Source organism: Gekko japonicus, unplaced genomic scaffold (assembly GCF_001447785.1).
Source record: "Gekko japonicus isolate JY-2015 unplaced genomic scaffold, Gekko_japonicus_V1.1 scaffold1348, whole genome shotgun sequence".
NCBI classification, from domain to species: domain Eukaryota; kingdom Metazoa; phylum Chordata; class Lepidosauria; order Squamata; family Gekkonidae; genus Gekko; species Gekko japonicus.
Window position 1 is genome coordinate 183763 of NW_015163642.1, and position 16612 is coordinate 200374.

Here is a 16612-nt window from a genome sequence, read left to right on the forward strand (position 1 = left end):
ACTGCTTTATACTAGAAATATCCATAGCTTTTCATAGAGTTGCAGGGCTGAGTCATGTTACTTATTATTTATTTATTTATAGATTTATATTCTCTTAGGCTAGTAGTTCATTACTACTCCAATTGGAAAAAAATCAGCTTTTCATATTGATCCTAGCTGTATGTGTGCACACATTGATACATCAAAATACAGCTTCCATGGGAGTAAGCTGGGGGCTGTTGTTAAAGCCTGTTATATTTTGATTTCAATTTAGCTTAATTTTAATTACATTCTGTATCAGTTCTTTTCTTAACATTTGGCGCAACAGGGTGTCAGAGTTGTGGCAAACTATCATTTGCTAACAGTAATAGGGCATACATCACGAAAGAAATTTCCTGTAGCACAGGGTTTAAGCTATTGCTGTTTTGGCACATTGGTAGCTCTTTCACTGAAGCTGGTCTTCTGGATCAGGGGGGAGCAGAGCCATCAAAACAAGTGATCCAGGCTCAGTTTTTGACACCCAGTCTCCTGCAACTGTCTTTTGTGAAGATATACATGATATCTTTTATTATTTTTTAGTTGCGCAAAAGCACTTGAAATTTTAGAGATGACTTGGCCAAATCTATTCTAAAGAATGGCAGCCATTTTTTAAACAAAAAAAATTATTAGTATGTCATAGCCGTACCTTTTTTCATTTTTGGTTAACTTTGAGCAGAGCATGGTATATTTTTGTATACTTGTTGCTACATGAAAATATTCTGAGACACAGTAAGGGGGTAACTTGAAGGACATTCTTGCACAATACTGTAGTGATATGTGTTGTATATTAATTGGTTACAGAATGTTTGGCACTTCATGCCTGTGCAAAGGAAGTATAATTTACACCCAAGCTGGAGGCAACAGGAAAAGCAGCCAACATAAACATGGAAGACAGGTGAGCTTCCAGAGGACTGGAGAAGGGCAGAGAGGTTTTTTTGTTGAGAACCTAGGAAATTATAGGCTTGTTTGTTTGTTTTCCAGTTTGTAAGTTGATAACTTTTATTGTGCTTGAATGGAATAAGGATTTTCGGCCACAGCCAGTAAATGAAAAAAATTGCTACAAAAAACCTTGGAATACAGAGATTTAAAAACTTTGAACACATCCAGTCCTCCTCTGAGGTTGTCCTTTACATGGCAAAACTCGTCATGGTGGGTGAGCTGTTTTTCCACAAAGTTTGCCAGCATTGCTGATCTTCTTGTTGAAGGAGCCCCGGAGCACAGTTTGAAAACCCGCTTTGTGTTTACTTTTATGTTTGACACTAATAGCTCTGGGTAGTATTAACCCTTTAAGTATTCATTATAATGATCAATTCTAGTAAAAAAACTTTGGTATGATTGTAGGTCCGTCACTGGGTTATGCTAAATTATATTATCCTACCAATGCATATAAGTAAGGAGAATCATGATCCATGCCCATAATCACTGAAGTTATGTGGCAATCATATTTTCAGGATTGGGTGCATTTACTTGACACAGAGAGTATTCCATCTTTCTGTGTTTATACCTCTGAGGATGCCAGTCACAGTTACTGGCGAAACGTCAGGTTCTACAATGCCAAGACCACGGCCACACATCCGGGAAAATCTACAGCAACTAATGAACTCCGGCCGTGAAAGCCTTCGACAACATGTTGTATGAAACATTAGAATTTAAGTTCTAAATCATTATGGTTAACTATTGTTAATGCCAAATAAAATGTATTTAAATGGAATGCAAGAGATCGAACTATTCTTCTTGGATTTTATCATCCAAACCCAAAGATAGCTCTAATAGTTACAAAACTTTTTAAAATTAAAGTTGAACAAATAAAATACATGTACTGACTATAAAAGACAGTTGTTGGATGCATTTATGATTATAAGGAGGGCAGGATATCTCTTCCTAATTGGTGAACTTTAACCTATGCAGGAGATGGGAACAAGGAGCCTTTGCTATTGAATCACATTCTGATGCAAAGAGTAAAAGAGTGAACACCTTATCTACACAAGGGCATTCTTGCCTTCCTGAATATTTGACAGTATTTCCCTGCCATCAAATAGTAGATGATCAATTGACTGGTATCCCAGTGCTGTAAAATGACTCTGGATCGTTGGATTACTTCTCAAAGACAATTCTTTTCCTGGTAAGCTTTTGAGCATACAATAGAAATGCAGAGGATCAAAGTGGGAAATCAAATTAGTGCAGAATGTAGCAAAACTTAAAACAGTACCTCTGTGAACCCATGCTTTATTTTTTACGGTAAATTTCTAGCTGTCCCATTCACAATGATAAACTGGGGTGTGTGTGCAATAGCAAACATTTCTGATTGAGGCCTGTTAGAGTACTATTAAGAAAGAGTGATAACAATAAATGATGTTTGGGTTGTGGGAGCAAAAAAGGGGCCTGCCAATGGTGCATTCACTGTGTTACCATTTTCCATATCAGGTGGAAGATGGCACAGATCCTGTGAAGTTGTAGGGGTCTTCCTGAAATCCTGGTTACCATGACACCCAGCAGAGGACTATGGCAGTAAAGTGGGAGTTCCTTCCCTTCCCTTAAAAGATACAAGAGACCATGGCTGGGTAAGGATAAAGCCAAACGTAAAAGTTCTAGAACTGGATTTTGTCTTTGAAATCTAGCCTTAGGGCCTGATTTAGGTGCATTTCTTATTGTGTTATCCTAAAGAGAGCAAGTAATTAAATTGTCCCCTACAGCTGTGTCACTTTTTTTTGTCTGCAACAGATACCTTTCGTAGTATATTGTTCTCGGTGCTAACGGAATATGAAAATATTCTTGTTTGAAAATCAGCATTCTTGCTATACATGTTCTGTTGCAGATAATCTGTGCTGTCACTCACATGCACTCTTGTACCCTCCCCTTCTCTCCTCTGCAACCATGGATGGAAAATTTACAAGGTTTAAATAGAAGTGTGGGGAGGTAGTGGGGGGGTTTAGTTTTACAAGCTGAATTTGGTGTGATTGTTATTTTAATTATTTTTCTTTACATTGTAGGACTTGTCCAAGGTGTTGACATCATGGGGAGTTGCTGTAGCTGCCTGTGGAAAGACAGTGTCCCAGACAACCACCCCACAAAGTTTAAGGTAACATAAATGTATCTACCTTATGTAGTATTCTGCTGTTGGTCAAAGTATTTGTTCAGTGGCACCTTCGTATCCTCTGTCCTGTTTTTAAAAAATGTGTTTCTATGTTCTGGCTTGTTTCTAATGCTTTGTTTTAATGGCTCTTTCATTTTTGTATGGCTTTAGTTGTGAGCCACTTCAGGGAGGTCTCTGAAGAGGTAGCATAACATTTTCCTAAATAAATAAATAAATAAATAGAGTGAACTAGAACATACAAAACTCCAAGCCATCTTGGCACTGAAAAAGTCCAGAGCAACCATCTTTATTACAAGCTTGTTGTTAGTTTAAGCTTGGTGGTGTTGATTCCACCATGGTAGGAGCAGGCGGCATGCAATTCAGCTTTCCAATGAAAAAGAAAGGAAATTGGATTGCCTTTCATGAGATAACACTCTCACATTGTGTCCACTGGGAGTTGTAGCTGTTTAGGCAGCTTGTTAGTCTGGCTTGAGCTCATAATACACATCTCCACAAAGTACAAACATATCTTCAAATAGTAAGGTGGGAGCCTCTGTTCTGAAGGACTGTGGAAAGAGTTTGAATCAGTGTATTAGCCTAAATTAAGCAATTTGGTTACCAAATATATATTAACTGCCTAAAAGAGTCAATTCATTTAATACCACCCAGAGTTATAGATAAAAACTTTGCCACTGCCAACGTCACATTTGGATCAGTATCAGCTAAGATATTAGCTACAAGTTCCTGATTAGGGCTCCATTTCTGAATATACACTGAGATCCATCTGTTTCGAACCATATTGTGTTTTCTGCAATCAATGAAAAAATGCCAAATTGTCTCCAAATCACCTGAATTATGATTACAAAGTCGTTCTGAAAAAGGAGTCCCTAGGAATAAGAACATAAGAGAAGCCAATGTTGGATCAGGCCAATGGCCCATCCAGTCCAACACTCTGTCACACAGTGGCCAAAAATACCAGGTGATATCAGGAGGTCCAGCAGTGGGGCCAGGACACTAGGACCCCTCACACTATTGCCCCCCCCCCCAAAGCACCAAGAATACATAGCATCACTTGCCCCGGAGTCCCTATCTATACCTTGTGACTAATAGCCACCGATGGACCTCTGCCCGCTAGTTCCCCAAGAGGCAAAACATTTAATCTTGCCTTGGAAAACAATATTCTATATTTGGGGACCATCAAAGATTTACAGTAAGAGGGCAAAGATTCTGGAATTGGAAGACCTAAATAATACAAAGAACAGACCCATCGAGGTCGGCAACTTGTACTCCATTTATCTAAGTGTAAAACACTAGATTTAATTTGCTTCCGTGCAGACGGGTAGTCTACTTGATTGAAAAATTCAGGGGGAAATCCTAAATTTTATAATCTGCCATCAACCAGTTTCAGCCATGAATTTCGAAAACTGTCCTTAGCTAAAAGGTGCAAATAAAATCCCTCCAGGGAATAGAGTATTTTTAGCCTAAAGAAAGAAGTTGCTATCCAAGCCTTTGCTTCTAAGGACTGCTCAGCAAATTCCACACAAATAGCTGGACCAGACACACATGAGGGGAGATTAGACAGAGAACAAAGAAAAGAGGTTAAACAGGAGTCTAACTTGTCGTTGACCCTAGTAATAAATAAAGGAGCACCATAGAGTAATTGGGGAACCACTTTTGCATGATAAGCACGAATGGCAGCAGGTAAAAAGTTACCACCCATAGTCCATACAATTTTTAAGAGGGCAGATGAATGTATTGATGCCAGCTTCTTAGCAGCAGTAATATGAGTTTTCCAGGACAAATTATAAGAAAAAAGCACACCCAAGTAACGAAAGGAATTAACCTGTTCGATCAACTGGCCATTTAGTAACCAAGAAAAACGGTACACCTTAAAAAAAAATAATTTGGTTTTGGAGTAGTTTATGTTCAGTGGCTCCTGAGAACAGTAAAATGCAAAAGCGTTCATCAAACATTTCAGCCCAACATATGACCGAGATAACAAAACGGCATCGTCGGCATAAAATACATTTGATATAGGTTTTTGCAACAGGTGGGGAGGATGGAAGGATTCACCAGAAAGGTGGTTTTCAATGTGTATGGAATCACTCCCTGGGCACTGGAGATCTTTCTTGGGACTGAGTTAGCAGCTTCCAGGTTTATATATCCCTCATGTTGAAGTCATTCTGAACAGATTTCATGTCATTATACAAGAGAAAAGTAATTGGCCAAGGAGGGATTCCTTGATCACTATATTTTCCTAAACAAACATATCCCACCAACGTATGATTGTATATCACACTTGTTCATCCGTATAAATGGTCTTTATACTGATACAAGTATGAAAATCTGATTTGGTTCTCATGATCAACTATCTAACTCAGTTAAAATAACCAAAGGTGTTCGACAAGGCTGCATCTTGGCCCCACTTCTTTTTAATCTATATTAGAATGATGCAGGCCCCTGCCACACGCAGGGGAAAAGGCGCTTGAAGGCGCGGCTTTTAAAAGCCGCGCCAATGTTGACACGGCGCGGCGGGATCCCACGGATCCTCCGGCTTCGCCGCCTTTTCTCCCCGGCGCGATCAAACGCCGGGGAGAAAACACGCCCTACCCGGGGGCCGGCCGAACTGCGCATGTCCGAGCATGCACAGTTCGGCTCCGGGCCAGGGTTGAGCCGGCGCAAGGGAGCGCCGGCGATCAGACGCCCGGAGTGCAGCGCGTCTACTCGTTGAACCACCGAGGTAGGTGGTGTCAACTTGAGGTGCTTTTTCCAAGAAAGGACCAGTTCGGGGGCGGAAGCAGAATGCTTCCCAGATGTTGTGGTGTGATCGCGCTGCTTTGATCCGCCCTCAAACTGGCCCGCAACTGGCCCAAATCGCCGCGTGTGAACGGGACCATAGTAGACTATCTCTCAGGTCCTGAGTTTTCCCCAGTTAACATAGGTGAGAAATATATTTCCATCCTCCTTTATGTAGATGACACTGTGTTAATCTCTCATACTCAAATTGGCTTTAGAAGATTACTTAGGCATTTTAGTTCATATTGTAAAGATAATCTACTGTATGTAAATTATGATAAATCCAAGGTCATGGTATTTGCTAAAAGACCTCATTATTATAATTGGAAAATGGATGATAAACCACTAGAACAAGTTTCCGCTTTTAAATATCTAGGTGTGCTGTTTCATCAATCTGGTTCTTTGACTTCCCGTATAAATCATGCTAAACATAACCTTGAAAAAGCCACCATTGGTTTATTGCAGTTTCATAAAAGAGTTTCATAAAATGCAGCTATTACCTAGGCTTTTATATGATGCGCCAGTATAGGCCTTGGGAAACTTTCATTCTTTGGAAATCTCCCAAAACAAGTTTACGTGTAGGCTTCTTGCTGTTCCTCCTTCAACACCCTCTGAGATGATAAGAATGGCATTATCTTTACCCCAGATAACAACCTTAGTTTATAAAATAACTATCATTTTTTTGCTGAAGATTATTTTTCATATGGCTTCTGAACTATTAACGTCGGCATATGGGGAAATGAAGGTCTTGATGTGGTTTTGTTCTGAGGATAGTGGCCAATCTTGGTTTCTCAGTCGACTATTTAAGATCTCTTGGATTTCATACAGCTAAGTGTCTTATCAAGCAAAGACTGTTAGATCAGTGGGTGCAAACTGATAGGTGACTTGAAAATCTCTGGGATTTATAAATAGCTATTTCACCCACCTTGGATATTTTCCTATTTTGTTAATCTTGTTGTTGTTGTTCAGTCGCACAGTCGAGTCTGACTCTTCGCGACCCCATGGACCAGCTCCCGCCAGGCCTTCCTGTCTTCCGCCGTCCTCTGAAGTTGGCTCTAAGTAATCCTAAATATAGAAAGGCTTTTACTAGAGCATGCTTTGATACGTTACCATTACTGGCCATTGAAGGTCGTTTTAAAGAGATGGGAAAAGAGTTTGTTCTTGTGATCAAACTTCTATTGAAAATCTCTTCCATGTCATATTTCATTGTGTAAAATATGGGACTGAATGGAATACATTTCTGTGTACAATTATATCTTCCCTTCTTGGTAGGTCGGATCATGGGAAATTAGTATTCCTACTGTCAGATAGAGATTAATTTATTACTTTCCAAATGGCAAGATTTGTTGCTGCTATTTTGGGGGAAAAAAGAAAAGATGAGCACTGAGTTCTATTGATCTTCTCTTACTTGACACTTTGGGTTACTGTTATTTTATTATTGTCATTAGATAATTTTAACATTTTAATAAGTTAATACTGATATTATCGTTTTAACTGTATTGTGATATGTAGTTTTATTGATGTTATGCAATATAACTTTATTCGTTTGTCTTTTGTTGAGTGCTTTTTTTTAGTTACTTTTAGTTGCTATGGCATTTTGTTGCTAGTGTAATAAAGATTGACTGACACTTGTTCATCTTGCAGATGACCCATTTGACATAATGCCTGGAACTACTGACAGTACTTTTTGGTGTTCATACAGGTGACAAATGTTGACGATGAAGGCAATGAGTTGGGCTCAGGGATTATGGAGCTGACACAGAGGGAGCTTGTTTTGCACACACACAAACGTGATGCTGTCCGGTGGCCGTATCTTTGCTTGCGCCGCTATGGCTATGACTCCAACCTTTTCTCCTTTGAGAGTGGGCGTCGCTGCCAGACAGGGCAAGGTATGTGTATCAAGGTCAAGGTTCAAGGTCTATGACCAGAACATTAATCTTGGTGGTTGCAGTAAGACATGATATTTGGATTATTTTTGTAGTAAAATGTGAGTTCACTCAAATTTTGGAATTGTGTTGGGGTCTGATATGATAGTGGTAGTAATTATATAATTCATGAATGTGTCCTATTTTACAATGAACTTTAGCAGTCTTTTAAGTGAAACAGATTTTGAATTGGTAATCTTTACATGGGCAGCCCACCTAGGAATGTGAAAGCCGAGAAAAAAATGGGGGGTGGTTGTTCCGTCATCCTTTCACATCTAATTTGCCTGGCTGTATCAGGCCAAACGTCCATCTAGCTCTTTATGAGTAGCTGGCAAGATGCTTCTGACAAGCAGGATATGAGGGAGATAACCATTCCTTGTTTGTCTTTGGCATCTGGTGTTCAGAGGAAAAGTTCTCTAAGTATGAATTCATTTTTAACTCTCATGACTAATAGCCGCAGACAGAGACATCTTCCATAAATTTATGTAATCTTTTAAAAAAGCCATTCAAGCTAATGACCACATCAAATCTTATAGCAGTGAATTCCTAAACTAATTGCATGTGAGTAGTTCCCTTTGTATCATCTGCAGTCTTCTGACAATCAGGTTTATTGAACAATCCTAAATTCTCTCTTGTTCACTTCTCCACTCTTTTTATTTTAACCACTCGAAGGCATAGTGTAAGTAACACCAGGAACCAAAGGTGTGGGGGGGAAATGGAGAAAATCTTGAGGGTTAAGGGAGCTGGGCCCTTACTGAGTAGGAAGGAAGGAAGGGGAACATTAAATGAGTCACTATCAGCCTAACTGCTGTTATGGATAAAACGGGGGCAGAATGTATGCTGTCCTGAGAAGAAAGGTGTGGCATAAATGTGACAAATGGAATAGAGAAAAACATGCATGAACAGATTTCCAGTGATTAGCCTATTCATGTCAACAGCAAAGAATAGAATTTCTTTTCATGTAGTGCTTGGGTTAGGTCTGGAGTGGTGTGAAGTGGACCTAGAAGAAATCTTTGTCTGGAAGGTCCCTTAGTGGCTCTTGGCTTTAGGGATAATCTGAGCCATTTTAGCTAACTGAGATTGTGGGATATAAATATTTTAAATGAATAACTGTACATTGTGAATGGGTAGAAATGCTTTTAATTAAGAAAGTCGTAGATGTAGGTGCCATGGAAGACTTAGTGTGTTTTAGCATAATATTTATCTGCTGCATCTGCCATTTATTAATCTTTTAATCCCTGGTTGCATGTGATGCTGTTTTAACACAGTAGTGCTGAGGATTAGACATTAGTTTTCTGACTTGGACAGAGTACCATAATTCAACATGGCACTGGACTAATTTCCAGAAGAGTTGTACTAGCTGTTAAACTCCATCCAAATGGCACATTGTGGGTGTCCCGGTCCAGAGGTTGCGGGACGAACAGACTGGGAACTGGGGGCCCCGACTGACCCCCTCGAGGCCCCCCACGCACAACTCACCGGGCGGGACAAACGCCAACGGTCCATGGAGGGAGACGGGAGCAGTTGCCCACCACCAATCACGCCAGGTCGGCCGGGCCTGGAGGCAAGACGGAGGCCCATGGGATGGAGAAGGGTGAAGTAGGGCCCACGGGATGGAGAAGGAGAAGGGTGGCGGCGGCCTCACCGGCAGGACGAGAACAGGAACAGAGCAGCAGGAAACGACCACAAATCGGCGGTGGTGGCACGCCCCAGAGGCCACCAGGGTCGCCACCGGCGCAACAGCACTCACCCCTGAGACACCCTGTCGGTGTCCATGCGGATAAAGGAGGGCAGGGCTAGAGTCGGAGGGAGAATGGGTGGTCCTGGGAGCGGGGCGGGGAAATAAAAGGCAGGGTTGGAGAAGGGGCCGGGGAGGAGGAGTGCGCTGTGGAGCAGACAAGGGCTGTGGCAGTGAGAGACGAACAACGGCTAAGAGAGAGAGAATTCCGCAGCGCGCTGGCAGAGGGACTCACGGGGTGATGTTAACCCTGTCCCCTGCTTGTCTGAGGCCCCTCACTCCCTCTCCCTTTTTGAGAACTCAACGCTCCTAGGACCGTCTCCTTAGCCTGGGTCAGGTCGTGAGTGCTGACGCCACGGCCACTCGGGGCACCGCTCCGGAGCAGCAGGGAGAGCTTGACAGTGGGGAATAATTGCATTGCATACATAAGTGGTTTTATGGTGCATGTACTCTGATGCAAACCAGGTTTCCATGTAACCATGATGTGCAAGCCCACTTCAAACCATGGTTTTCACTCTCTGGTTTACAAGGGAATGCACTGATCTTGGGCAGCAAGAGCCCACAACAACAGGCGCAAAACATGAACATGCCATTTCCCATCTTATAACTTCATCTCAGTTTTGGGTCTGGTCCCTCCTCCAGACCATGAAAGTCTTTTCATTGACTCTACTGTGATCCAAACTTGAGGAATATATCTTACTTTAATATACTATAAAAGTATATTACCATAAAACTGCACCACTGTCCCTTCCTGCAATAAGTATTTCTATCAGTTGTCTGATTATACCAAGCTAACCAATTGGACACTGACACGCACACAAACACACTAAAAAATCCCCATAGCAACAAGGACAAGAGCGTGGCAACAACAGCTGCTTCTCTGAAGAAAAATATTCTTGGCTTTTAAAAAAGTAAAATCCAAACTCCCTCCCACCCATATATCTACTGTATCTTCTTCATTGTAAAGGGAAGGACCAATCATGTAAAACTGATTGGCCTAAGGGAAAAAGAGAAAAAAAGGAAAATACAGATAAGTCAAAGAAAATAAAAGCCTATTAAAACACCACGATCTTGTAGCCGCTGACAGGTTTTGCTTATAAAACCCAGTTCTCCATGTAGACTAGTCTGAGAGAAAATAAAAGCAAAGGGCCCAGTATTGTCACAGACAAAGAAGACTCAGACGGCTGATGCTGACCGGTGCTAGCAAACAGCAAACTACAGTTTGCAAACCAGGAGCCTCGGAAATATGAGCTCTTCCCACTCCAAAACAATCATGCATCCCTTTTAAGCATAAAACATGGCAATGTGTTAATGTGTACACCGATGCAAACCATGGTTAATGGAAACCACAATTCCCTTTGTTTTTGGCACTTATTAAACCTTTGTGTGAGTGTGAAAAAGGTTCACCGGGGTTTATCATAAACATCAGCCCTGACATATTGAATCAAAATACCACAAAATTATGATCAAACATTGGTGTGACCAGAATTCTTCATGGATGTTCAGTAGGGAAACACACATATCTGGGGAGGGGAATGTTTGTCTTAATAAAAAGGTATGTAATGATAGTTGTTTTTAAAATGTTCCTTTGTGCCAGGACAGCTACCTACATAATTTGTATCATGTTACCATTTAACATTAGCAATGAAAATCATGTTATTTCTTTGTCTTTCACATCCTTTATTCTTAACTTCCCTTTCTCTGTCCTCCCATTTTTTTAATTGAAGAATTATGTTTGGGATGCATTGAATAGTATTCAGTGCACACTGAAATGTAGGAGAAATGATGTTCTGATCGTTTGTTTGTATAAAACCCCCTTTGGAACAAGCAATAGAATTTCAGTAAGAAAAAAAGATGCACCTTTGCATCAGGCCACAGTTCTGGATTGTGCTCTGATGCAATAAGGTGATACAGCACTATGGTGCCCCAGCACTGAAGTGTGTGTTCAGTAAAGATGTTTAAATATCATATAACACACATTTGTCTGAATGGTGCAATAAAACAGCTCAGGCCTTATTCCATCTTCTCATTCCTAAACATTTCTGTCTCAATGGCCAGAGCTATCTGTCTGAAGAAGAAAGCCAGAAAGTCAAGGTTCTTGCTTTTAAAGATTAAAATAGCCTTGGTTCAAAGTACCCGGCTGATCATCTTCTTCTCCACATAAGCCTTTCCCTCTATCATTTCAGGAGGAGGACCGTGGCACTTGTGAGTAAGGTTGCTTATGTCAAGGGGCAGGGCATGGTGTAGTGGTTAAGAGCGGTGGACTCTAATCTGGAGAACTGGATCTGATCCCCCACTCCTCCTCCACATGAAGACTGCTGGGTCACTTTGGGCCAGTCACAGTGCTCTCAGAACTCTTTCAGTCCCAGCTACCTTGCAAGGTGACTGTTGTCGGGAGAGGAAGAGACTCCTTAGTGTAGAGAGAAGCAGGGTATAAAAACCAACCCTTCTTGTTCAGTGACAACCCCAGACTCTGCAACTTACTCCCCCAGGGAGGTCTGCCAGACCTTCTTACTGTTAGCCTTTGGGTGCATGATGAAAACTATGGATAATTTTTTTAGTGCTTGTCTTCCATGTTATCACTTACTATCCTAGGCCCCGGGCACACGGGCCGGATATTGCTGGGGGGGGAGGCATGGCTAATTGCCCCGGTGCAGTTTGATTCATGATTATGCAATCAGACGCGCCGGCGGCACACCACGGGTCCTTCCCTTGGCGCCGGCGGGTAAACGAGGGTGGCGATCACATGATGATCCTGCAGCGCAGCAAAGAAGCAGCACGGCGCGATCACACCAGCAATGGCTAGGCACCACTGCCGTGGCAAACGGGGTAATTTATTTTTTTTAAGCCAAAATGGCACTTTCGCTTTCCTCTTTGTGCGCATGCGCTGTTGGGTGCTTGTGCACATCTTGTGAAGACTTGGGGGGGGGAACCTGTTTGCGACGGGACATGGGCGGGCGCTGGATGCCACAGACTACCACTGGAAACGCGATCAGATGCCAGCCCTTGCCCCGTGGTTTCCGGAAACTAGTACCTCGGAGGTACTAGTTTTTTACGGCGCATCTTCGGCAGGAAGCCTCGGGTTCGCCACGGGAGCTCTACGCTTCCCAGATGTTGTGGTGTGATCACGCCCGGAAAATCCACCTATCTTCCATCTCTGTAGTGTGGCTAATGCTCCGTGTGACCGCAGCTCTAGTTTGTTTTCCTAATTAATTTAGAATTATATACTGTAAGTGCCTTGAGGCCCAAGGAGGAGATGTCAGCATCATAAATAAATTCCCTAATGGTCTCAGAAAACAGCAAGTGAAAGTTGCCTTCTCAGCTTAAGCCATTTAGGTTCTGATATGTAGTTTAATCCATTAGTTATAAACAAATCCCGTCTATTTAATTCATATTACTTTCCATCCGTATCAATTATCTATCCTTATGTAACCATAGTGGTTATTCTTTGACAGGAAGTTCCACAAGTTAGTTATATTACATTGTGCAAGTATGTTCTGCGTCTCAAAGATGTAGTTCTGTTTTGAGAGAATTGAACCATGTTGGCATTAAGACAAATCTTCCTCCTCCTCCTCCTCTCCAATGCCCTTTGTGCATTTCTTTAGGCATTTTTGCATTCAAGTGCTCAAGAGCCGAGGAGGTGTTTAACTTGCTGCAGGACCTGATGCAATGTAACAGTATCAGCGTAGTGGAGGAGCCTGTTGTCATCACAAGGAACAGTCAAACTGCTGAGCTGGAGCTAACTCGGACACCCCAGACACCCAACAGTAAGGCGCTCACATAGTTATATGCTGTCCTTTTGTTCTTAGATGCCTTTCTGAGGTCTCAATCAACCTGTAATATTTGGTGGGGCCCAGCAGGTTCTTTAAAGCCTTCCTAGGAACTGGAGGCCTAGTAATTCCTTTTGTAAAGTTCCAAGAGCATGTGGTGCAGCTTAAGGAGCTCAACCTTTCCATGGTAGAGTGCTCAAAGCTCATGCCAGGCCACTGCTGTAGCGTAATCCAGTTCCTTGGGCAGATGGGTGATATTACAGTAATATGCAAAAGATCAATTGCCTGTTTGGGATTTGTTTTCCCTAAACTGGGGAACCCCATGCTTACAGTATTAATTCCCAAGTGGATTAGGCTAGAAGCCTGTTGCTATTTCTGTCATAAAATCAGTTCCACTTGTATTCCATGTGGTATGCTTGCTGTAAAGTCATACCTTTTGTACCATCCTGATGCTTTGTTTCTAAGGTAGCCATAAAAGAGGGCAGTTGTCTGATAAATTTTAGATTTCTGTGTGGTTTCTGTTGGGGTTCCAGCAGCTCTCCCACAGAAGATGTACATGAGAATCAGGTCCTTAATACCCTTTTTTATTAGAATAGCCCTCGTATGTTCCTATGTCCTTTCCCTTAAAGTGGAATCTCCATAAGACACTCTAGATGTACTTGCCTCCTAGCAAATTGGTCTTGTTCTCTTTGTCAGTGTTCATGCACCCTTATATGGCAAGTTTTAGAGCTCTGCTTATAATCAGATGCTAACCCTAATTTGTTTTCTCAGCTGTAGGATATACTGTTCCAGGATATCCCAATGGATTCCATAGTTTTCCCGGGGAGGCCTCGTCTTGCCATGCTGCCCGACATCCCTCCATGAGCAGCCTGCGTCATTCCTCAGTTAGTGAGGACTCCACACATGCCCTAATTGTCCCTGATGAGCAAGTAAGACCATATCTCCTGTTCTTCTTATGGTGTGTAGAAATGCTTCCTAGTTTTCAGTTTATTCACTGCAAAAAAACAAAACATGCCCTTTCCTTTTCATCTATACTGATCTTTATAGCTCTGGGGTTTTTTTACATCCAAGTTAGATTATTGTGATGTCCTCTACATAGGCCTGCCTTTGAAAATGGTCCAGAAACTTCAGTTGGTTCAAAATGCAGCAGCCGGGCTATTGTCAGGGGCAGGATAGAAGGATCATATCACTCCAGTGCTGAACGCCCATTTGTTTCCAGGCTGGATTCAAAATGCTGATTCTTACCTTTAAGACTCTATATGGCTTGTGGGCATTTATCTCTTCACAGACCCATTGCTGCAAGGTATCCCTTCTTTCTTTCCAAAATAGACCTATCCAGCCACATCTGCAGCACTTTTCTTGGTCCTTCAGCCTGTTCTGTATTTGTTTCTTGCTAACTGTTGTTTTGCTCCTTCATCACCACCCTCTAATCTCTTTTCCTCTGTAGTCCCACACCTATGTGAACACTGCCAGTGGTGAGGAAGAGAGGAGGGGCCACCACTGCATGCATTCTTTGCCCGAAGTCCGTCCTCCTGTCCCCCATTCTAATCACAGCTGTTCCCTGGAGGATCGGAACCCCCAAGTCTACCTACAGCCCAGTGAGGTGAAATTTGTTCTGGGCCCTGCCCCAGGTTACAGGCACATGATGAAATGTGATGGCTTCTGCAGACCCCGTTGGGAGTGTGCAGGGCACATCTGTGCACCTAACAATAATAACAACGAGTGCAAAAACGAGTGCTTTACAACCAAGTGTGTGTATGAAAATGTAAATGGCCTCCTACCTTCTCGAGGAACCTTGCTTCGTCGTGGGGGCAGTGGGCGGTTGAAAATTGCCCGTGAAGATCTGCATCCCCCCAGCTGCTCTCATCGCCGAACCACCCTGTTGCACTATGAGAACCTGCCCTCTTTGCCACCTGTGTGGGAGTGCCAGCCACTGAGGCAGGAGCAGGATGAGGAGGACTCTGGTGATGCAATGACACCTTCCCCCAATGGTTATCCTGAGCTTGAGGAAGAAGACCCCTTACAAAACTACATGAACTCGGAAAATGCTGCTTTACATGGGGGGTTGCGCAGGGAGAACTGCGTACAGCGCCACCGCAGCTGCACACCAAACGTCTTCAATTTTGACTTCCGCCGGCCTTGTTTGGAGCAGCAAAGGCAGCTCAACTATATCCAAGTGGAACTGGAGGATGACCCCCACAAAGGGCACCAAAGCACACCAGTCCCCCGTGCCCCACTTTCTGCTCCACATCCAGCCCGCAGGATGGATTCCTATGCGGTCATTGACCTTAAAAAGACAGCAGCCATGTCCAGTTTGCAGAGAGCGCTCCCTAGGGACGATGGGACTTCCAGGAAAACTCGGCATAACAGCACTGACTTACCTGTGTGAGAGGAAAGCCCAACCCAAGCACCGCATTGTGGCTTTCGTACCTGCTCTTCAGTGAATCATGTAGTGTAACTGCCATCTTTCCATCTCACTTTTGTTTCTCAGTGTGACAAACTGGGATATATCCATCAAGCTGTCTTGAGAAATGTAGCCTATTTGTGCCTCTTCCCAATCCCCATTTTTCCTGCCATGTAGTTTTTGAAGCCTTGCAAAGTGCTTGAAAACTTGACTCGTTTGATAGTGAGGAGGGTGGTGGTCATGATGCCACCTGTTCTTTCCCTCCAGGTCTATATAGGTATTGTACTTTGAAATTCTCCCTTCTGGTTTTGACTTGGTCCTTTGAGGGCCCTGCAAGCAGAACGTATTCAGTTGGGAAAGTATAGAAACCTTACAGAGGACGGAGCAATTGTGGGGAGCACCCTAATGATACAGGCACTGAGTTTATCCCTTTTATTTTTGAAGGTATGCAGAAGTATTATATATGTTATTTATTTGTTTATTTATATTTCAACCACTATTTATTTATTTATGTATACGTCACAAAGTTGAGGTGCCAATCCAATGTGAAGTGTAACTGTTTGCTGCTAATTCTTCTCTCCTTGAGTGAAAGAGAAGTGCTGATCACAAGCAACCCATTTGGCAGTGCCTGCTGAAAACCAAAAAGGAGCAGTAGGAAGAAGGGAGATGTGGTATGCCGGCATATGAATCGTTTGCGGGAGTTTGGGAATGAGTGCCTGGAATGTGTTAAAGATCTTTCAAGATGGTAGGAGGCCTTGCTCATATGAAATAATTTAGAAATTTCTGCCTAAATGCAGGGTTGCCCAAGCCATTTGAGATCAAGGGTTGTCTTAGCTCCACTCACAGATAAAGATGGCAGCGCAGGTGGACAACCCTAATCTCTTCTCT

The 16612-nt window shown here is 42.7% G+C and overlaps 1 protein-coding gene across 1 annotated transcript; it reads left to right on the plus strand.

Moving 5' to 3' along the window:
- Positions 1-2064: 2064 nt before the first annotated feature.
- FRS3 (fibroblast growth factor receptor substrate 3) lies at positions 2065-15887 on the plus strand. Its single transcript, XM_015407611.1, has 7 exons — positions 2065-2140; positions 2443-2579; positions 3009-3097; positions 7590-7776; positions 13156-13317; positions 14092-14249; positions 14768-15887. Exons 3-7 carry the CDS (start codon positions 3032-3034, stop codon positions 15707-15709), a joined length of 1515 nt encoding a protein of 504 aa, XP_015263097.1. The 5' UTR covers positions 2065-2140; positions 2443-2579; positions 3009-3031; the 3' UTR covers positions 15710-15887.
- Positions 15888-16612: the final 725 nt, after the last annotated feature.